The sequence below is a fragment of the Filicampus tigris genome, chromosome 19, assembly GCF_054856515.1.
Source record: "Filicampus tigris isolate MCC_2025a chromosome 19, RoL_Ftig_1.0, whole genome shotgun sequence".
NCBI lineage: Eukaryota > Metazoa > Chordata > Actinopteri > Syngnathiformes > Syngnathidae > Filicampus > Filicampus tigris.
The window spans coordinates 10,366,054-10,389,685 of NC_141235.1; the positions used below are offsets into that span (position 1 = coordinate 10,366,054).

Genomic DNA, 23,632 nt, shown 5'->3' on the forward strand with positions numbered 1-23,632 from the left:
TTGACGTGGGTGAGGGGCTGGCACACACTGTATGTTTGTCTGCGTTACCAATCAAGGCAGATTTGAATGCGGATGAATAGGCCCGCGCTTGCTCCAATAATGCCGCGCTGTAATTAGTCCACATCAAAAACTGTGAATGGCCGCTTGCTAATGAGAGAATATGCCATGTTATGTAAAGCGCGCTCTATTTGGGGTTTCATTTGTTTGACACGGGCGGAGTGGCCGTGTGGCCCGGCGGCATGACGGGCGCCGCGGGCCTCGGATGACACCCACAGACGTCCAACGAAAGGCAAAGGACGGACACTTCCTGCCTGTGGTCTGCCTTTGTTTTGTTTTTTTCAATTCTCCAAATTAGGGCTGAACGATTTTGACAAATAATCTAATTGCCGTTGTTTATTTCCCTCACTATTATACAATTATATTTTTTAAGGTCCTCTTCATGTGTTTTTTTTAGCAAATGCAAGCAACAAATTATTCCGTATTACAATGAACTGTATCTGATGTTTTGTCTTATAAGTTAGTCTTCTACTAAAATGAAAGCAAATGAACCTTGAGTAAAGACAGTTAATATCTACTTCAATCAGAGTGGTTTACTTACCGCCTTGCAGTTTGTTTAGCGTGGCTTTATCACTTCAAATTTTCATGTTTCATGAAACATGAGATAACATGTGGACTGCAATTCTTAAGGCACTGAACTTATCTAGACCCTCTATAAATCCATAAATGAAAAAAAATATATGTATATGTATATGTATATATATACATATATATGTGTATATGTATCTATATATGTATATATATATATATATATATATATATATATATATATATAGATACATATATATATATATACCATTTTGCATATGCAAACATAAAAGGAGATGGTGACAACTTCTCAGTAAGCTGCAGTAACATTAGATGTTCTTCACAGAGGATAAAGAATACATGCCTGCGAGTTGTGTTATATTTTCTGCGTACCTGTGTCGTGTAACTATTTGTGTTCAAAAAGACATTGCTTAGGCAACACCACGACACAGGTGTAAATGTTTAGCCCGTCTATACTGCACTACTAGCATTTTTAGCATGATTGAAACATGGACAGTAAAATGTGCCTTTACGTACAGGCCTTCGTAACAGTTTTGCTTTCAGGCCTTTTGTCATTGCTCATTGTTTCTTTGTCTTTCTCATCAATTCTTTTTGACATTCTCCCCGTTCTATACAAACTAGGTCATGTGTATGAGTTCAAAGTCAAAGTCATCCCTTGATACACACACTTGAAGATTTTTGGCGTGGGGGGGCTGCTGTGAAAGTATCATATAACCACCAGGCCTCTTAAGCAAAATGGCTCAAGACCAGCCCGTTGTGTTGCAACAGGACCTTCCCCAAACACATTTGCTCTACATTCTCCCGACAGTAAAGATTACATTGGAAAGTCGCTGAACAGGCAAGATTTTCTTCTAGGAAAGCCTTAAACAGATCTAGGCATCAGGAGTGTTTATTTTGGTTGCGGCGAACATAATCTCTTGTCTGTGCACCATCTGCCCCACCGACACGGAGGTTGGCAAGCTGAGCCGGGACATGCGCGCAGATACTACACACAATCGGCAGGAAGGTGGGCGCGGTCGCACGCGTCGACCCGATCCGACGTAGTCACGCGACCAGTGTTGACTGCTGCGCGCCTACTACAGGCTTGCCGCTGTGAGCAACCACTCGGTTAAATATAGATGGCTGATTTGCAAAGGAGCTGCTTGTTCACCTCACAAATCCTTCCTGCGTGATGATTCCAAGCGAGCGCGACGGGCCCACAATGAATATTGACTGGAGCTGACACATGCATGGAATTTTCGCTTCAAACTATATAACATGCATTCAAGGATTTCTCTCATTTGCATGGACCGTTTTCCCTGGTCATTTCTCCACTTTCTGTTGCCTGTCGATGTTTTGTATTTGTAGGTGATAAAATTGCTCTCGGTGGGCAAAGTGTGTACAACTCAACTGTGCTTAATAAATGTTAAAATGGATTCAAATGAAAAGTTTAAGACACTGTAACATTATGCACAATTTGAAATTTTAATCCAGCGATTCTTTCGTGCACCACTAGAGGGAGCCCGTGTGTTGTGTTTTACATATCACTGGTGTTGGGCCAAAAATTAAAATTTTCTGTTATGATCCAGGTATAGGAATATTTTCAAAGCGCCAAAAAAAGTCTGTAAAAATTGTGATTCTTTCTTTTCCTGTAATATTGCAATATAAATCCATATCCATATCTGTTGTCACTTTCTTTGCCATTTTAATTGTGATATTTATTTTCATCACGATGCTATATTATTTTTATCATATTATTATTTGCCATTATTTAGTTTTAGAATTAGTTTGGGTTTTTTTTATGTTAATCATATTGTACATATTTTACTAATTTCGATTAAATGTTGTCTATTCATTCTTTTACATAATAATTCATTATATACCGTATTTTCCGGACTATACGTCGCTCCGGAGTACAAGTCGCACCAGCCATAAAATGCATAATACAGAAGAAAAAAACATATATAAGTCGCTCCGGAGTCACACACCCAGCCAAACTATGGGGGGGGGGAAACGACTTATAGTCCGGAAAATACGGTAATTATTTTTATTCCAAAATCTTTGTTTACGACAGCTATCAGGTGCTTTGACATTGGAAAAAGTTTGTTACACTGTTAACTCTCCTCTTAGATCCACTGCTGCTACTTTTAATAAGAAGTCAATTTAAAAAAAAAAAAAAAAAAAAAAAAACAGAAGCAGTGTGATGTCATTCCAAGTAATCATATTGGCATGTGAATAAAAATGAAAGACAACATGCCCTAGTTCCATTCTCACGCCGAGCTCAACCAAGGATTATGGCATTATTTGCTCGGCTGCAGAGCGGTGCGCCGAATGCCTGCTTTCATATTTGACATCCGTGTTCTGCCACGCACGCACACACACAAACACTCAACACTTAGACTCGCGCAGGATATTGAGGTCAAAGTCCAATACATATTACATGAAGACAACATCGAAACATGTATGTTTTGTTCTTGTGGCTTGAAGGCTCTATTCCAATGTTTCACAACCTTCGTTGGGCCAAGGCACACATTATACATTTGAAAATCCCACCGAGCATAAAAAAATATGATTTTTGCGGGGGCGGGGAGGGTGGGGCTTGTTGCAATTAGCGTTGCTTGCAGTTTTTCTCTTTATCCCTACAGTCGAGGAATGAGTTGCTAAGCATCCCTACTTAAAGGCTTGATTATATAAGGAGAAATAAAAGAGCAACTGCAGGCCATGTATCAGAGGGAAGCACTTTCTTTGAACCCTGCCAGCAATGCAGTTCCTCGCATCAAGACATCACTTTGGCTCCAAGGGGAGAAAACCCTGCAGAGGGTGGGCTCGCTATTTCTTTGATGATCCGCGTGTGTGTGCGTGTGTTTGTGCGTGCCGCATCTGAAAGCGCACAATCAAGCACCGTGTGCGCGCGTGTGTGTGTGTGTGTGTGTGTTCAAGGTGTGCGCATCAGCCGCTCCGTGAATGTCACCGTTTATCGATTAAGCGCGCTTTGGCTAAGACCTCCCCCCCCCCCCCCCCCTTCGTGTTTCTTTCTCTCTCCGCAGCGATAGAGACGCAGAGTACCAGCTCGGAGGAGATAGTGCCAAGCCCGCCCTCGCCTCCCCCGCCACCCCGCGTCTACAAGCCCTGCTTTGTGTGCCAGGACAAGTCCTCAGGGTACCACTATGGTGTCAGCGCCTGCGAAGGCTGCAAGGTGAGACTCCAGGCCTTTTCTGGGAATCTGCAAAGCCAGCAACATTATTTGTCCGGCTCATAACCATCATTTGAAGTCTTGGGGGAAGGCTCTTCAAGTGGTTTTGGGATCATTTGTATCCTTGTGGGGCAGAGGTGGAACACAAGAAAACTTTTGTTTTGCAATGAAAATGTCGTTTTTGTGCTCAGAGCAGAGCAAATGTTGTTACTGTGTGTTTTAATACTGCACAGCACAGGCTATGTTTACGCGGACACATTTATTCGAATTAAAAGCCTGATCGGAATAAAAATTATTCATGCACGTACTGCATTCGGAATATTTTGACCCGATCAAGCCCATTCCGATCAAGATTTTATTCCGAACGAGAGGGGTGGTTTATGTCGATTGATCATCCAATCGGCACGCATGAAAGCACTTATTGCGAAATTTCGGAACATTTCGCGCATGTCTGTGATGTCAGTACATATATGCCTTTCTGTTATTCCCGGAAGTTAGTAGAAGCAGAGCGAGCAAAAGACATGACGGACGCAAGACTGAACTGGTACATTTACAGCTCCATTAGGAAGTGTTAACTCGACATAACAGCGCAAACAGGAAAAATACGCGAAATAACGTTAACGTTTAAAGTAGAAATGGACGGAGCGATGTTTTGTTGACACAGAGGTCCGCTATATTTGGTCAATCTGTGCATGTCAAATTTATTTGTTCCTAATCTGATCTATATTTTTAGTGTTCATGAAAGCAGTGCATCCTATCATAATTTTATTCGGACTCTAACCGGATTAAAGACATTTTGTCCATGCCATAACCGCTGTGGAGTGCTAATTTTTTTTCTTTCATGAAAAGAGCCAACCCAAAAAAGTTTTGTTTTGGTTGTGAGGGACGGATGTGTCTTTGCCACAAATGTGTGAATCTACTTGGTCCCTCTCTATACAGTGCACGGATGAACTTTGCAAAATGAGATAAAATCCATATCTTATCATCACATACAGTTGGATGTGTACATTTGCACGCCACGTGGTTGTGTTTGCTGTGGGTCTTTTTGCTGACCTGTGCACATCAGTGTTATTAGGATGCCTTGCCGTGTTATCGCTTGATAGGTTGCTGTACTCGTGCATGAAAGGTACAGTGCAAAAGTCTTAGGCCAGCACTAGCTTTAAGGTTTTAATAACCGGCTGTTTTTTAAAAGTTAGAATAAAAGTGTATCTCAAATTGTCAGACCACCTGACAATATAGATTGGGCACTTTGAACTTGAATGTTTCGGTAGTCAGAGATTATAGGGAAAGCACGATTTTGCCAAAAATATGGGGGAAATGATTTGGCATGGGGCAAGGAAGAAATAAAATTAGCTTTTGCGTCTTGGCAGAGGACCGTATTTTCACTCTGGTTCTCATTATGTGTGGTCATTAAAACAAACCAAGACTGTGCAGTACTGCGTGTTGTCCTGACTTATTGAAGTTCATCGTAAAAAGACAGACATGAGCAAAGCAGAATTGTGGATTCAGATGTAATGTAAGTACCAGGTGCATTGGTTTTTGGGAACAACCTCTACCCAAGTCTATAAACCTACCAAATAAAAAGACAATATAATAAAAATTGGAGCTTCGCTGGCGTGTAGACTTTCACCAAATGACACAAAGATGGCAGGGACTGCGGGGAGGGAGAAGCCAGATTGTGGCGGACAGACCCACAAAAGGAAGAAAAAAGGAAGTGGGGATAGTTTGAAGGGTTGCAAATCCGTTTGTTGGGGTCGAGGGGCCACAGTTGAACCCGTTGACATCACAGGAATGATGGCCAGTGTGCCATATGTGAGGGGGCAGGGAACTGAAGAGCCCTTTCTCACGAAACCTCCTGACAATGAACCTCGGCTCCCTCTGCGCATCCCCCCCCCCACCCCCCATTGCATAACCCATGTACGACTTTGTCAAATTCGGGCTAAACTTTTCATTTTCTAATGAAAACAAAAAGGAAATATTTGGAGTGCTGGGCGCTCAGAGCAGTGTGACGCTCGCTGGCAGTGCGATAAACAAAAAGCGAGCGGGGCCAGGCGATAGATTTGAGTAATTAGCCATTCCCCCGCCTGTGATCAAAGTGTTTCTCATTCCGAAATCAGTCTCAGAACCGATGCAGTAATTAGTTTTTTTTAGGCCGAGTAGACGGTTTTGTTTTTTTTTTGGTTTATCTGCCTCACAGATATTGTTGAAAGTGAGTTGAAAAGAATAACTCGATGCGTAGGTTTTACTGTCGCCTGTCAACGTCTCACTGCCGCTAGAAATGCAGCCCTTGCACTGTGTAGAATGGCTCTGTATTAGGGCTATTCATATCTCTTTGGCTGCTTGTATTTAGTACCCGTGTTTATGTATCTATAAAGGTCAAGCGTCTCAGGCTTTACCACAAACCATTTCAGAGCAGATAGAACACAACAAAGTGGCACTAGCATGACTCATCAGTTCAACGTGTTTTCCCAATATTGAGCCAAAATTAGCTGACTTTAATCAGGATCACGCACAGTATTGCAGCCAAATGTAGAATCTGGGTCGATAATTGCACTATTGGTGTTGTAAATAATAAATCCTTGTTGCCGCGGACCAGCTGCATCCTGTAGCTTAGCTAGCTAGCTAGCAAGAGACACGTCTATCCTGGGCTGAAGTTGGCTAACCACTTTCGTTCGTTGCTGTGCATGACCGAGTGAGTGAGAGAACGGGAGCAAACTGACAGACAGGGACTTTGTTATTTTATTACTTCTTAACAGTTTATTTAATGCTAATTAGATAGCTAGCAAGGGACACGTCCATCCTGTGCTGAAGTCGGCTAACCGCCTTCGTTCCTTGCTGTGCATGACCGAGTGAGTGAGAAGCCGGCAGAAAACTGACAGAGACGGACTTCATTATTTTATTACTTCTTAACAGTTTATTTAATGCTAATTAGCTAGCTAGCAAGGGACACGTCTATCTTGGGCTGAAGTTGGCTAACCACCTTCGTTTGTTAACTGTGCAAGACCGAGTGAGTGAGAGGCCGGGAGCAAACTGACAGACAGGGACTTCGTTATTTTATTACTTCTTAACAGTTTATTTCATGCTAATTAGTTAGCTAGCAAGGGACACGTCTTCTATCCTGGGCTGAAGTCGGCTAACCGCCTTCGTTCGTTACTGTGCATGACCGAGAGAGTGAGAAGCCGGCAGAAAACTGACAGACAGGGACTTCATTATTTTATTACTTCTTAACAGTTTATTTAATGCTAATTAGCTAGCTAGCAAGGGACACGTCTATCCTGGGCTGAAGTCGGCTAACCGCCTTCGTTCGTTATTGTGCATGACCGAGTGAGTGAGAGGCCGGCAGCAAACTGACAGACAGGGACTTCGTTATTTTATTACTTTAACAGTTTATTTCATGCTAATTAGCTGGCTAGCTATTCCAGCACACGCGCATACACTTCTGAGTGTATTGCTCAAAGGAACCCACCTGAGTCCAAATGACACATGAACACTCACCGCATATGATCCGAGTCAGTGCACACACACGGCAAAACGCGATATACGGGCTACGACTAATTTTATCGCAGACCTGCCTAATAGAAAAGTAGTCAGTAGTCTTTTCTATTAGATGGAACTTTGTCTTGAAATCAGTGGGTTAAACTAAAAGAATAGCTGTTTTAAATAAATAGCATTTTAGCGCCCCCTGTTTGTGAGCCGGCCGCCCGCACCGTGCACATCCGCAGTGCTAATTTGAAAAATTCAGGATGCCTCCTCCGTATCTCTGACTACAGAGGAGATGACTTGGCAAAGCGCGCTCAATAATTCAACACTACGCGCGAACGTATATGGTTGTCTCATTTGAGACTGGGGTAAGTTGAGGGTTAGCCGCGTCGACTTTGCTGCAGCATGTCAAACTACAAAGGCATTTCCTGGGGGCTGCAGCGAACACGGGAGATAGATGCTGATGGAGGAGGGGGGGGAGGCTGAGCTCTCTTACTTGGAGACAGCTGGCTCGTTTGTTGTTTAACTCCCACTGCCAGCACACACTCACCGGCATTGCACTTCTCATCCCCTTTAGATATTAAGACTTGAACATTAAATATGCATGCTTACACCCTCATAGTTATGGTTTTGTCTTGGGGGCATAACGGCGTGCGGCAGGCAAACTCGTTTCCTCGCGTCCACTGGCATAGCAGCGAATCAACTGTTTCCACAAGCAATTGGCGTGACAATGATTTATTGGTTAGTTTTGTAAGTCAGATGGAACTTGAGCTTTCAGCAACAAGATCTTAATAAAAAATTAGACAACCAGCAAAGGGAGGAATTTTATTTTTAATTTTTGTCCTTTAGTATTTGTTTAACTTTACAGCAGAGAAAAAATGGCAGACTTTTTAAAGAGTTTTTTATTTTACTTTTTTGGAGGGGGATGGGGTAAATGGCATTGTTTGTTTTATGTTGAGTTAATAAAAATATGGAAATTATAATTGAGATTAAATCAGATGGCTAATTAATTGGTTGGTAATAACGCAAAAACGAATGTGTACCTTTTTGGCTACCCGGGCTTGGTAGAGGAAGGATATGGTAAAAGTGCTTACGAAGAGTGGCTACAAGAGGAGGCAATCAATTACGACAGTATCACCCACCACTCTTTGACAATTTTAGTGTATGTTAACATATAAATAAATCCAAATTTGCAATCACGTACGAGTGTTGGCATGTCTACAATTGGTGAAAAAAATATTATACAGTAGACCGACTAGCAAGGCAGGCAACTAGCTAGCAAGCATGGCTAACATCAGCTTGTTTCCACTCAGGTGTTATACCAGAAAGTGGAAAATATCACAAAGGTTGCTACTCATTTTCTCCCAAATAACTATTAGCGTTGTTCAACATTTTCATTTTGTTTCGAAAAACAGTGAAACATCTCGACTCAGGGAATTCATTTGTTTTATGTTATGAAGGAGCAAAATTTAGCCAATGTTGTTAGCAGAAAGTCTTTGCTACATGTTTATGTATTTGCTCTGCTATGCGTACATTTCCAGCGCATTTTTTCTAAATCAAAGCTTCTGTTAGCCGTTTGTTTTATTCAGGGTAAGTTGAGGTTGAAATGATATTAAAGGGTTTTAGCTCCGGAGTTGGTGATATGGTTACGGTTTAAACTATTATAAATATTTGGAGTACATGTAGTCTGTATTTGCCGCAATGCTTGCTTTCTATCCCCTGCAAATATTTCACTTTTGTCTTTTTGTTTAAAGGCATCAAGTTAATTTCCAATAAAGATACTGTAATTGAATTTTATTTTTTCCCTCACTCTCTTTCATACTTAATTTTCTGCATCATAAATCAAATCAATGACAACTATCTCAACTGTTTCAATTCTACGGCCACTGCTTCTTGCCTTACTACTTCTTAGCCTTCAAACCCGGCGTCCATTTTTCGCATTCCTAAAAGTGTGAATTTTCGCCGATGCGAGAGCATCGTTTGATATACTCGTGCATAAAAGCGCACATGTGAGAACGCAGTAGGTGGCTGGGGGAAGCACTCTTAATCTGGCAACAATGCGAAAGTCACGTAAGAGAGGATTCCTTTGCTTCCCCCGTGAACTCGCCAATTCCTTCCACCGCCGTCGCCCCGCTCTTCCCTCCCCCCTCTCACGCTCACACGCCACGTGGAGTGCGAGTGCATCGAGTGGCGCATCAGGTGCCGAGCCACCGGGGTCGAGAGCGTGAAATACGCGGTTTGCGTTTGAACCATCGGCAAGCCCCGCCTCCATGCCGTCCCTTTCCTTGTGGCGCTCATCTCTTCTAAAGCCGCAGGGTGGCTGACAGGCCCGCTGAGGGCTCTTGTCGCCGGGTGGATTAAGCGGGGATACAAAAAGAGGCTTATGGGCCGCAGGAAGCAATGACTCCTGAAAGAAAAGGAGGGGGAGGAGGCGGGAACAATTAACTGGCTCACGAGCGGTGAGCGAAGGGGGGGGGGGACGGGTGGCGGCGGGGCGGTGCTGTCAGAGGGCACCTGAGCCTGGTGTTGTTGGGAGGCACTGGGTCAATCCCCTGGTGACAATGAGGTCAGGGTCGGGGCAACGTTGGATCAAATGGGACATGATACACGCACACAAAGCACACGCGCCCCTCGGCCTGTGCGTGTTCAAAAACGAGTTACCATCTAGTGGACTGACCTGCTTTTTATTCGTTTTTCACCTGTTTGGCAAGAGCAGGTTGCAACGCTGGCGTAAGACCTCGATGAAAGAGAACCAGAGGTTAGCCAGGTGACTCAAGGAGGATTGAACCAGCTGGAAGCACACCATCGTGTAAACGGCGTCATGCCGGCTACCTTGTGTGTACGCGCGTCCGCTTTGGTTTTTCATTCTTAGAAATCAGTTGCAGGCCTTGTGTGTTTTGGTCGCTGTGCTTTCAGTGGGAGACGTAATCCACCGCTTAACCCATTAAGGACGGGAGCGCATAACCGCGTTTCTACCACTAGAGCCGGGAGCGCTGTTGGGTCTTTCTACCCTTAAAGCCGAGAGCGCGTACACGTCATTTTCTTTTTGTTATTTTAATTATCGGTCTCTTAACCAATAAAATGCATCAGAATCTACACGTGACGGTGTCGTAAACCCGCGGCGACTCATAATGGCGGTCGATCGACGATCGTGGGAGCTCTGAAATGTATAACGGCACTGATATAGACGACTAGCTTGTGGCCTTGGAACCAGCCGAACGTGATATATGGTTAAGATGTATGTTTGTAGACAATGGCAATATCGACGTCTTTGTAACAGAATAGAGGATGTAATTACCACTCGATTTTTTGCATTAGTGCTTATCTTGTACTGACACTTTATTTTTACATCTTCGATTGAAAATTAATAAAATCAGGCCTGTGTGCAAGCCACGTCTAAGGTCTCAAATTCTTTTGGAATTATGTTTCCGTCTGCTACACAGGGGCTGAGATCTTAATTATTTTGTACGTGTTGAATTTCTGGGAAAACTTCAGGTTTTCAAGGGTAATTCCAAAGACGACCTTAGGTTTTGGGGAGCTGTTGAGCCAGGCGCTTTAGGCCTTAATGGGTTAATACCACAACTCCATCCATCCATTATCTGTACCGCTTCTCCTCACAAGGGTCGCGGGGCGTGCTGGAGCCTATCCCAGCTGTCTTTGGGCAGTAGGCGGGGGACACCCTGAACTGGTTGCCAGCCAATCGCAGGGCACACAGAGACAAACATCCGCACTCACAATCACACCTAGGGGCAATTTAGAGTATCCAATCAACTTACCATGCATGTTTTTGGAATGTGGGAGGAAACCGGAGTGCCCGGAGAAAACCCACGCAGGCACGGGGAGAACATGCAAACTCCACACAGGGAGGCCGGAGCCGGGATCGAACCCACGACCTCTGAACTGTGAGGCGGACGTGCTAACCAGTCGGCCACCGTGCCGCTATACCACAACTCAAACGTCGCAATTATAGAAGGCATCAGTACCATACGAAAACGCACAGGTAACAACCAATCGTTACCTGAGCAGTTATGATGTCATTTTAAGTCGACAGAAATGACAAAATGGCCGCCCCCTGGGATGAGCGGATTTTGCTGCTTAACTCATATTCCACAAGCGCAATATTAATCCGAATGCAGTGTTTCAATTAGTGGGCCTGCTGTGAACATATTCTTAAAAAATATGTTTGGGTTGATTTCCTCCACCTTGATTGTTTCTTTTCAAATCCATTGTGGTGTTATACAGAGCTGGATTGCGCAGAATTGTTTCAATATTTATGGACCTGACATGGAGCTGGTCTCCGCAGTAAGCCGCAGTAATATTAGTCATTCTATGCCACAGAGAAAGAATTTGAAATGCAATTTTTTGTTTCAGCACCCCAAAAAAAACACAATTTTCATTAAAAAAATTGCACTCACTCTGTCATGTCTAAAATTTTTGCTCATATGTGAGAAAAATATCAGCCAAATAATGGCTGTTATCTCAGTTTCAGATGCATCAACTGGCACTACTGATCTTGAAGTCCCCGTACAGAATAGATTGACATGGCAATTAACCAAAAAAAGTATAGCAATGAAATACACATACTGGAAGCAGTGTAACTCCACAAAATGAAGAGAAGCGACTGCTGGAATAAATCAGACAAGGCAAGGCCTTGCTTGCCTTGACCGCACACCACTGTTAGAAACATGAATCGCTCTGCTGGGATTCGAGCGATGGCCATCGGTTAAAAGCAATTTGCGGGTGTAGGCCCAGTGGCCATCTGTTGGCAAGCGACGCTAATCCCGCAGCGTGATGGAAGCTGCCCTGGCTGGCCCCACCCACCCGTCGCCCCTCCAAAAACGAGTGTCCCACTGCGTCTGATCAATAGCGACATTGACCTGTTTTGCATGTGTGCAGCGGCGTGTTTGCGTCGGTACTGAGGGCTCAGTCAGTTGTAGCTGATCTGCATTAACCTCTTTTTATCTTTTTGACACTGCAATAATGCAGCCACTGAGGTGAACATTGATTTTATTGGGGCTTGTAGTGCTGATGCTGACGGCTTACAAGCCACGCCGCAAGTTAAAAGGCTTTCTTTGAATTACAAAATGACAACATCTCAGTTGTCATCTTTTTTTATTTAGAAGCAGGCTTGGTGATCTCATTGCGATGTGGCCTCTGCCTCAAATGAATGGTTTGAATTGTTTAACGAATCAACTGCACTTGTTTATATCCTGTCCCCCTCTAAAGGGGAAATACAGGAAATGGAACTCCCCCCCCCCATCCGCACAATCACAATGTTGATGCGACCTTGAAGCCTTTGGATTATTTTACATGACATCATTCTATGAGACAGGGACATTAGGTTTTCATCAGTGTAGGTTTGCTTGTGTGACATCGCTACAGGTTTTTTTTAATTGGTGAGACATGATTATGATGTTTAAAACAAAAAACAACAACAATAAGTCTATAATTAAATAATGTCAGTTCTTTTATGGCACTAAACCACCAAACTGCTAATTTAACACACATTGGGCATATTTAATTTAGCATGCAACAAAAAGAAAAATAAACTGTATATTTAAACACCAAAACTTTGAACCAAACTATATAATTTTGTGTAACGATTATCCGCTAGCTAAATTCTAACAATGTAAAAGTCCATAGACGATCTAATGACATTTTTATCGACGTTACAGTAATTGTAAACCTTCAAGCATACAACAATGTATATTTCAACACAAAAATGTTGAACCAAACGATATAATTTCATCCAGAAAAGTCCACCTGCTTAATGCTAACTATGTGAAACGCCGTACATGGGCTAATGGAAATTAGCTTAATTATAAACCTTCAAACAACCGCTACTTTAACACACGTGGAAGCGAAACATACAAACAGCATCCAACAAAACTCAGAGGCGTGTAATTGGCTCTGAAATTGGACTTGCAGAAGTATGAAAAGTGTTCCCAATAACAGTGTAGCTTTCAAAAGTAGTATCACAAATCAGCGAGGTTTTGAAGGACGAATGACGATATAGTAGAGGGACACTGTATTGGTATGTCATGTGCTTAATAGGATCATGGCTGACATGTTTACCTCTCATTAGCGGTTAAGATCTTCAATTCGTGCAGTTTCCACATTGATATTGATAACCGTGACAAAGCCTGAGCTGAGCAACGTCACGGTGACAGGCCTTTGTCACCGTCTACGCCGGGGATTAAACCTTTTAAAGACGTTTTGACAGTTCATCGCCTTTTAACAGCAGCTGCCATATCCGCTCCGCTTGGCCTATTTACCGGAATATTTATAAAACGTCATCGGGGACTTTTTTTTTTTTTTTTTGTCGGGTCATGATGAAAATAGAAAACAATAGAAGAAGAGGGAATTGTCATCAGATGTCCGTAATCCTTTCTTTCTTTCTTCTTTTCGCCACACCAGGGCTTCTTCCGGAGAAGCATCCAGAAGAACATGGTGTACACTTGTCATCGTGAGAAGAACTGCATCATCAACAAAGTCACCCGAAATCGCTGCCAGTACTGTCGGCTTCAGAAGTGCCTGGAAGTCGGAATGTCCAAGGAGTGTGAGTACACCAAACGCCTGAGCCACAATTCCCTGCTGACACATCTGGCATGCAGGGGGGACATGTTATTTAAGAGTTCGTCCCAGTTGTTTAATCCCAGACGGCTTTGCGTTCATTGGCTGACACCCACGACACTCACCAGGTCAGGCCCCGCCCTAAAAATCCATACATTTAAATTTTGTTTTTTTTATTTAAAAATAACAGATAATACGTGTAGAACATCAATATGATATCTCCAAGTGGACAATAATAAAACCTGCATCTCACGTTCACATATTTATCCAATATTGATTTGTCATTGGGTTCGACATTAGCGGTGGCCTGATGGCTTGCGGCCATTACGCTGATTTGTCAGGACAATACAAATTTCTGAGTCATGGTCCCTGAAAATAGCCTAAAATCGTTTTTTTTGGGGGGGATGGGCTTGAGTCAGGGTTAGCCTAATGTCGCTAGCTTTTGCTAGCTCATTTACCGCTATCTTGAATAGATTCATACCAGTCACAGTGGAACCACGGAATAGAACAACAAGGGCAGCGAGAACTTAATTAATCGTTGAAACCTTAGAACATCGTAGAGCAACACCAAGACACTTTACGACACTGTATAGTTACTGTCTTAATGCGGCATACGACAGGTCTTGTTGAAATGTAGCAAACGGTTGTTTTTTTTTTAAATATCTATTTTATGTTGTGCATTGTTGGAAAGTCAATGTTTTAATTTTGTAATTGATTTCTTATATGAATGAATCCTTAATCAGTGCAATTGCAATGCCTTGTTTTTAGGAGAGGTTAGTACACAATCCTAGCCACGAATGCAGCTGTACAATATAAAGAAACGAAATATAAAATCATTACTGAAGCTTACCGTGTTATCGCATGAATATACGGGGGCCACTGCCGCGTCTGACAGGGCCAGCAAACGCTGAACACTGACAAGTTCAGAGGTCACATTAAGTTCACCTGTGAAGGTAAAAATGCATTTTAGCTACATCCTAAAATTTCACCGGAAAGCCGACTAACCCTATCTTTTTGTGAGCGCTGTATATAGCGTATTATAAATATCCCAATAATGCTGCTGTCGGAGTGAACGCGTCTCGCCGAGAATATTCGTGGTAAACGTGATGCAGTCTGGCAGTAACAGTCAGGGTGACGCCAGGCTTGGCAGGCCCATGATGAATATGTTCTCACCTGCCGAGAGTGGATGAGCAGGCGTGTGCACCTCCCGGGGGGTTGTGTGACAACACAGTCTCACACACGCACACAGCAAGACCTGATAAAGTAATTGCCGGAGGTGTGATCAACAGAAGCTCAACAGGCTCTGTTCCGCAGCCTGATGACGTTTTATACGTGACCCCGATGTGTGTACGCCGCCTATTTGTACTGATTAGCACACCTGAATTATAAACAGCTTTTATTCCCCCGCCGCTTCCCGTCTTCCCTGCGCTATTTAGCTCGTTTTCCTGCCACCGCGGGGGCAAGGGCACTCCCCATGCCACAGCTCTGTGGCTTATTGTAAAAGAAGTTATCCTCTGAGCTACTTACCTTTGAATGGGGCCATTAATCATGGTTAGAGGGATCTCAGCAGTCAGCTCCGAGGCGCATGCTTTCAAGTGGAGTCAGAGAGCCATCTAGTGGTGGGAACCTGTCATTACTTTCAACTGCTTCAATGGATTCTTGAATGGAAACAAGATTGCTTTGCTAGATTTCAACCGCGCTCCACTGACTCGGCCTTTTGTGTTCGGCTCTTTTTTCAACCATGGTCATTTAGTGTAGATTGTGCAGATTGCGTGTCCCGTCTCCTCAGCGGTGACTTTGGCGGGTGAATCTAGGGTGGTGAGGAAGGAGAGGCGTACCATCTGGGCCCAGTAGGGAGTCTCCCTCTCTCCCTCTTTCTCTGGCTCTGCCCTTAACGGCACACATAGACACATTAACACACTTCACGTGCACACGCACGAATAGAAGTTGTCCATGAATAAAGATATAGCTTCAAACGGCTTAAAGTGCGGGGCAGGCTCGCTGACAAAGGCGCCGGTGCACAGAAGGTGAACCTCCTGCGAGAGCCAGGGGACGTCTGGGTGACCTTGTGTCCGCCGGCAGACAGCTCCAGACGACAGCACCAGGCCTGCGGCCAGGTGGCAGTGCCAAAGAGGACAGCGTCAGGGACAGGGTTGGAGGAGGGGATGTGTAATGATCTTAGCTCTCTCCATCAGCACCGCCTTGTAGATTTATACCGTCAAGTTCACAAAGAGAACCCTCGCTTTTCGCTGGGATTCCGGACAAAAACCCACAGAATCCCCCCCAAAATGTTTAGAACTGTCTACAGTAATAATTTAATCCCTAAACAGCTTAATAGCCAAATTTATGATCCAAGATGCTTTAATATCATTTCAAACTCATTAAACAAACATTAGCCTAAAAGCTAATAGCTTACAGATGGTTTGATTTAGAAAGAATACACTTTGAGTGCGAGGATGCTGACTCCAAGTACCAAGTACTACTTTCTTGTTCACCATTCCTCTGGTGTCTTTATATTTTTGACTCAGTGATAGTGTCCTGTTTGAGACATAGGCAATAGTGAAAATGCCCCACTGAAAAAGGGGCCACAAGATGTAGACGAAGCACTTCTTTTGTCTAAATAAAGCTCATCCACTCACTTCAACATAGTTCCTGGGCAAGAAAATGCCCCAAGATGGCGGCAAAGCAATACTCAAGTCATTTCAACATCCAGTAGTTCTTTGGCCTCAAAATGCCACATGATGGCATCAAAGCTCTGCTTTTGTCTAAATGAAGCTCCTCGACACACTTCAGATTAGCTCATTGGCTCCAAGATGTCCTGATATGGCAGCAAAGTAGTACTTGCAATTTATTGAGTTTTTCAGGTTTTTTTTTTTTTTTTAATTGCAGAAGCCTGTTTCCGCCAGTGGATTTATTTATTTTATTTTATTTTTTGCAGAAGCCCGTTTCCACCAGTGGAATTTTTTTTTTCTTAATTGTACTATGTCCGCTAATGATGTTTGATATAGACGACATTTGAAGAGACCGTAGGTATACCCACCTAGTGGCTTTGCATCAACCTAATGGGCTATATCGCATATAGGCCTATAAAACCACAACTCACACCATTTTAAAACATGTTGTCAAATACAAGTACACAATAATACCTTCACACAGTCAACATTTGCATGCCCTTTGAGTGTGTCTATTTGTAACTCAAACGGTGCTTGCCTGTGGATGGGCTTGCACGTGAAGGTTTGGGGGGGTTTTTACCAGTGGGACTAAAAAAATATTTTTTTTTTAATCCGCTGGCAGTAACAGGCTTCTGCAAGATAAAAAAAAAAAAAAAGAAAATATTTTTTTTTTTACTGGCGGGAATGGGCTTCCATAATTTCCCCCAGAAATCTCCGAATGGGAATTCACGAATCCCGAACTGCATATCTTTCATATAGTACACACTGCATCACTCAAATAATTTTTTATCTTTCGTTGGGCACTTACTATACCTTACGTTGAGCAGTTCACTTGGGCCTTTCTTTGCATCACCTTGAGAAGTTTACCACCCAACTTTCTCTACAGTCAAGCCCACAAAGCCACGACTGCCTCTCCAACCTCGACTTGAAGGTTCCATCAAGCTGCTGTTCGCTGTCAAACCGGTTGGCTCTCACAAAAGAGAAAAAATTTGCCGTTTCGGCAGTATCTTCGGGCGTGACAGAAACGGCACAAAAACGCGTAGTGTGTTTGACGGGTTCATTTCAAACAGTTCCCCTCCACAAAAGTGCGAGGAAAGTCTACTGAATGCAAGTGTGAAGGAAACCTCGCGAGGGCGTCCGAGAGGTCCTTTTGGAGGGTAAAGAGAGAGAAAGTTTCATCAATGTCCGCGCAGGCTCTGCACTGCAGGAACATTGACATTTTTATCTTTTCATTGAATTTAATCTGTGTGATGGACGAGCTGCCAGCGCTTTAATTTTCCCTCACTCGAATTATCCCCGTCTGCCCACCTCTCACTGTCACACACACACACACACACGGGCGCGAACAGGAATTGTCTATTAACTGAAGGCTCAGGCAGGAATCCGCATCGAGAGCAAATGATTGAATGATGGCTGTGTGTGCGCGTGCGTGTGTGTGTCACCGCAGTCTGTCCACACCAGCTACTGTAAATCATTTCTACACAATAATCATAGAGCCACAAAATAGTCATAATTCATAAAGTTCCTCTATTAGCATTGTTAATTTCATATGACATTGTCTTGGATGTATTGCTCACACACACAAACAATAAGAAGCAAAAGACCATATTTCTTTCATTTCCGCCCCCCTCCTCAAGTTATTGCATGTGGCAATTCAGCGTGACAGATCGCCAGTCATTCCTAATAGTTCTTTAATGACTTCATTAAATTGTGTTGTGCGGCTTATGATCGCGCTGCCAATTTGTCAGCGCGGGTAATGTCCATGCGCACAAAGGGATGCCCCACTTTAATTTGGGAATTAATTGGACATCGAGAATGTTGCGACACAGATCCGCAGTCAATGCCGCAAACGGGCTTTGACCCAAATATGGTTAGCGCTTTACTCCACTTTTATGTAACTGTCCTCCTAAGCTGGTTTAGGAGGGGAGGAGGGATGATGTTTAAAGGAAAAATTTGGATATTTTCTACCGCGTAGCTTTTAACTCTTTCTATGCCAGCCATTAAAAAAAAAAAAAAAAAGAAAAAGAGAAACCTATTTAGTGCCAGCCAATTTAGAGCATTCTGACTGATCTTTCAAGGCTCTCAGAATATTATGTTTTATGATTACATAACACAGAAACTACCAAATGAAAGATCAGACTCTCTTCTTTCATCACAAAAAAACAACATATGTTTCCACCTTATAACATGGGTTGGTTTCCCCCAAATCAACAATTTTGGGTCAAAAACACAGAAAACAAGCTTTTTGTGAAAAGCTATTTTATGCACAATGACTTTTATGCTTATACTTTTTGCTTTATTGGTGCCTTAAACTGAACAGTCCTTTTCTTCTATTAAATATCAACAACAATTAAAATGTGCTTTTGATGGCAAAATAATGCATATACAAATATTCACCTGTGTAACAATTTTGCATTTGTCAAACTTTACAAACTATTTGCACACTGTTTAGTAGTAGTATTTAGTAGTGTGCGTGCATCATGCCATGTACGTATGTGTGTACATTACTCATCACAAATTTTTTCTCTTTTGTGACACTCTTTGTAGTAAATTTAATGAGACAAACACTTTGATCAATCACAAGCTACTTATAATGGTCGAATTTCCCGATGTCGGCCATGTTCATAAGCGTCAAGCAATGTTTTTTGATAGCCATAGTGGGTTTTTTTGGGGGGTTTTTTTACTGCCCACCTTAATGATTAAAGCAGAGATGTCCCAGACTTTTCCCCGCCCATTCCCTTAAATAAAATATAGTTGACGACAATTGCCTCCTCGTGAGGGTTCCCATTGACGCCATTTCTCGTCAACGCCGCTCAAAGAGTTAAGAGGTGTAAGGTCCCTCCTGAAATTACATACAGATCGGTACCAAATGCAAACCGGCTCACACTGTGCATCATCAGAGTTCTACCTGCCTTCATGTTCCTCCTGGCAGGGAAGCCTGTCGGCCGGCTGATGAATGAGCCGCGACACAGAGGAGCGCTTCCCTCCATGGCCCCGGGCCAAGCCCTTCTGTCACCGTCACTGATCTCCCATCAGCCCAAATGTTCTAGCCCTTTAATGGTCAAGGTTAGGATTAAAATCGGATCCAAGGTCACCTGGAGGAGAAAATTTAGGTTCCTTGAGGGTAGAAGATACAAAGCCGATAAAGATTAGCTACGATGATTTAAGGCGCACAGTATTCCATTTTGGGGCAATATAACTCTGTTGTCATTGACGCCCGTTGCCACATTAAGAGAAAATGTGTTGTTCAACACAGAGAGAGTGCTGGAAGGCTTTAGCCGCTCTCGCTTCTACAACCGCACCCTTTGAAAACCATTAGGGGCAGGATATTTGTCATATTATGTTATTAGATTAGCCAGCCCCCCGCCCCCCCTCCTCCTAATGAAAGCTGTGGTAATTTGTCAGCCTTATGGATAGCTCCATTGCCCACCGCTATTTATCAAGCAGCACCCCATCTCACCCAAACCACCCACGCACACGCTAAACCTCACCTCGTTCTGGACGGCTTGAGGGGGGGGGGGGAATGGATGGAGCGGTGCAATGTAATGGGATTCCAATGCTAAACATCCTGTCTCGTGCTTTTGGTCATTTGGGGTGTGCGAAGAAATGTATTCTGCCAGTTTGCCTCGAGGGAAACTCTCCGGGATTATTGCGAGTTTGCTTGTCTTCATCATCACCGCATCTCTTTGATGAATATCACACTGCATCAGATTATGACACTCTGGTTGCTGCTATTCTGCTTGGCGGTTGACATTGTATTACACTATATAAAAATATATTTTTTCAGTATAATAGATATGCTGTATATGCTAGTTCAGGTTTTGGGGTCCAGGGACTTATTACAGGGGAAACGTTTGAACGTAATTAGTGTATCCCAATAAGACATAGCAATTAGAAATTGGCAATTTTACAAGGCAAAATAGTCGTGTTTTTTCTTTTTAATTTCAGTATTACTGTTCGGCCGTACAGAAGGTGGAAGGTTGAACAGCACAGTTTGCTTTTAACGCTATAATTTAATGCAAATTATTTTGAGAACCGCCATTGTAATTTGTCCCAACGTGTGCTTGACAAGTATGACGTGATGGAAAAATATTTCTTTGCACTTGTAAAATGTATTCTGTATGTATTGTATATGTATATGTATTCTAGATTGACAGACTACCCACCCAATGAGATTCATGAAAAAAAATGTACTTAAAATTTTGAGTGAATTATCAAATTATTTTTGAATTTGTGTTTTTTATTTTATTGAATATTAAGAATGGCATAATTGTGGTTGTTTAAGGAAGATCTGGACTTCATATTATTCAGTTGATCATTTTATTTAGGAGGATTGTGCTCAGTGAGAAATATTCAGGCCCACCCATTAGCCACGTTCTGGCTCCGCCCCTGTTCTATATCCATTATAACCTCATATTTGCTTTTGTTTTAGCGTGACGATAAGAACATAAACCAGTTGTTTCTTTCTTTCTTTCTTTGATGTTGCATTATCATTTTGCTAGTAAGCAGCCATCACTTGTTGTATTTCAACTCTCCTTGCATGCAAGTTTTTATTCAAGTGTATCTTTCATTATTCTCAAAGTGTGGTCTTGTCTGCTAAAGGGTTAACATTTTTTCTTGACAGAGGTCAGTAAATAAAAAATGTTTTTTAAAAAGTCAGTCAAAATCCAAACTCATATTTTCTCCCTGTTTTCTTTTCTCTGTGTAGCTGTTCGAAACGACCGGAACAAGAAAAAGAAGGACGAAAAGAAGCAAGAATGCACGGAGAGCTACGTGCTAAGTCCCGACACGGAACAGATGATCGACAGGGTCCGCAAAGCCCACAAGGAAACGTTCCCCTCCCTCTGCCAGCTGGGCAAATACACTACGGTCAGTCACGTGACGCCAACGACGTCGCAATGTCGCGACCCTCCGAGCGTGTAATCAAACCGCCGTCGTCTTTCTGCGTGGACAGAACAACAGCTCGGAGCGACGCGTGTCCTTGGACGTGGACCTCTGGGACAAGTTCAGCGAGCTGTCCACCAAATGCATCATCAAGACGGTGGAATTCGCCAAGCAGCTCCCCGGCTTCACAACGCTCACTATCGCCGACCAGATCACCCTGCTCAAAGCCGCCTGTCTGGACATCCTGGTGAGGATGTGCGAGCGGTCCGAGACGCCGTCGCCTACACACGGGGGAGGGGGGGGGCTGGCTGACGAGCGCACCTTTCAAATATTCATGATCCTCAATGTCAGGCAGTCCGACTTTGAGACGGAGATGTGAGCCACATTCTGAGCGCACTGTTTTGGTTTGACATAGACTTGCAAAGCTTTATTGGCATGTCTCTGGGGGGTTCTCAAACTTTTCAGGGTTCAAGGCTTACAAGGGAGAGATTTCTGCAAGGACCCCCTCATAATCCGAACGCCGATTAACTCATTGCCAGCTGTTTAACGGAGCAGAGTTCCCCCCGTGCGGAGAGCCGTTTCAGAGCATTTGGACTGATCTTTCAAGATCCACCAAAATATTGTGTTCGGTGACAATGTAAGCGGCCAACCTCCCAAAAAAGAAAGAGTAGTCTTCTTCTTTTATCTGAATTTTTACCCCTTTTTCTCGTAATTTGTAATCAGCAATGTGCTTCACCCAAAACACGTTTATGACAAAAAATTGTTGAAACAAACATGCTAAGCAAAAGAGTGACTTTTTTTGGACACACCAAGCTTCAAAACAACAAAAACAAGACTGAGGGTGGGATTTTGATGGCGAACGACGTTCACTCAGCACGTGGCTTTTTTACATGATGTTCATCTTTCACTGCATGAACTGTCATCTTATCTCACAATCGCAATGCACACTTTTGACCAACTACTGCCACACCTACGCTGTTTGTACCATATATATTCTGCACATACTCGGTTCAAGTGTGAGGTGCCTAAACCTGTCCAATTTTCCCCCTCAAAATTTACGCTACAGGCGGAAATTCACTTTCAATCTTTCTCTAATCAAAAGCTTTGCTGATCATGGGACGGCCATTTTTTTCTGAGGTGGATATTCTAAAATAGTTTCAGCCCCCTAAAGCCCATGCCAGCAGGTCACAGCAATTGATTTGATTGACACTTTGGCAAACACGCTTTATGTCTCTGATAGGTTGTTCTTCTTCTTGCATGGTGGTTTCTTTTTTTTTTTTTTTAAAGTTACCGCTCACGTTTAATCGTCCCAAAACCAAAGTAGGAAGAAATAGTTGATTTCATTTGTTTGATTCATTGGCTTATTGGTCCCCATATGTAGGTATTCACTTTTTGATGATATGACACTGCGGACCCCAGTTTGAGAACCTGCTCTGTCTTGTTTCTGCCACCGACACGCATCCACAGATACTGCGGATCTGCACACGCTATACCCCAGAGCAAGACACCATGACCTTCTCAGACGGACTGACGCTAAACCGAACCCAGATGCACAACGCCGGCTTCGGACCGCTCACCGACTTGGTCTTTGCCTTCGCCAACCAGCTGATCCCTCTGGAGATGGACGATGCCGAGACGGGGCTCCTCAGCGCCATCTGTCTGCTGTGTGGAGGTACGCGACATTCACCAAAAACTTTACTCGTCACAGCAGTGTCAGATCTAGAGGCCTGGTCATTTTGCAGTATTGGAGAAGTTGACCTATTTGTTGTGGGGGTTTTTTTTCCCTGGACAGATCGTCAGGATTTGGAGCAAGCCGAGAAGGTGGACGTCCTGCAGGAGCCTCTTCTGGAGGCGCTGAAGATCTATGTGAGGAAGAGGAGGCCCCACAAACCGCACATGTTCCCCAAGATGCTGATGAAGATCACCGATTTAAGGAGCATCAGCGCTAAAGGTGCTTTTCTTTTCTTTTCTTTTAATGACATTGTCAAAGTAAGTCTAAAGAAGAGGACTATTTATTTGAATGACGTCTGTTCAGTTGTTTTATTCAATATTCTACTTTTTGTGTATATTTTTGGGGTGTATTTTATTATGGAACAAAAGTTCACACTAAATGTTGCAGCCTTTTAGTAAGAATAAAAAAGGAATTGATCACTTACTAACCCCAAAATATAGCTACATAATTTCAATCTTTTTCAGATAATATACAGTGTCTGAGAAATGATTCTGTGAGGTCATTACTACTGCA

At 43.2% G+C, this 23,632-nt stretch overlaps 1 protein-coding gene and 1 long non-coding RNA gene across 7 annotated transcripts in view; one reads left to right on the top strand and one right to left on the bottom strand.

Moving 5' to 3' along the window:
- Positions 1-23,632, top strand: part of raraa (retinoic acid receptor, alpha a) — a 171,894-nt gene that overhangs the window by 144,751 nt on the left and 3,511 nt on the right. For all 5 annotated transcript variants that reach the window (XM_086016738.1, XM_086016737.1, XM_086016736.1 and 2 more), the window contains 6 exons: positions 3,633-3,781; positions 13,676-13,817; positions 21,212-21,372; positions 21,458-21,634; positions 22,855-23,059; positions 23,180-23,338. In XM_086016738.1, the coding sequence (XP_085872864.1) occupies positions 3,633-3,781; positions 13,676-13,817; positions 21,212-21,372; positions 21,458-21,634; positions 22,855-23,059; positions 23,180-23,338 (993 nt within the window). The remainder of the gene's footprint in view (positions 1-3,632; positions 3,782-13,675; positions 13,818-21,211; positions 21,373-21,457; positions 21,635-22,854; positions 23,060-23,179; positions 23,339-23,632) is intronic.
- LOC147129432 (uncharacterized) lies at positions 12,819-15,140 on the bottom strand. Of its 2 annotated transcripts, none has more exons than XR_015082587.1 (3): positions 15,005-15,140; positions 14,682-14,776; positions 12,819-13,792 (listed from the first exon to the last, which is right to left on the bottom strand). It is a non-coding gene; the product is annotated as an uncharacterized LOC147129432 (long non-coding RNA). The 2 variants fall into 2 exon arrangements; XR_015082586.1 differs by having other exon boundaries at positions 12,819-13,972.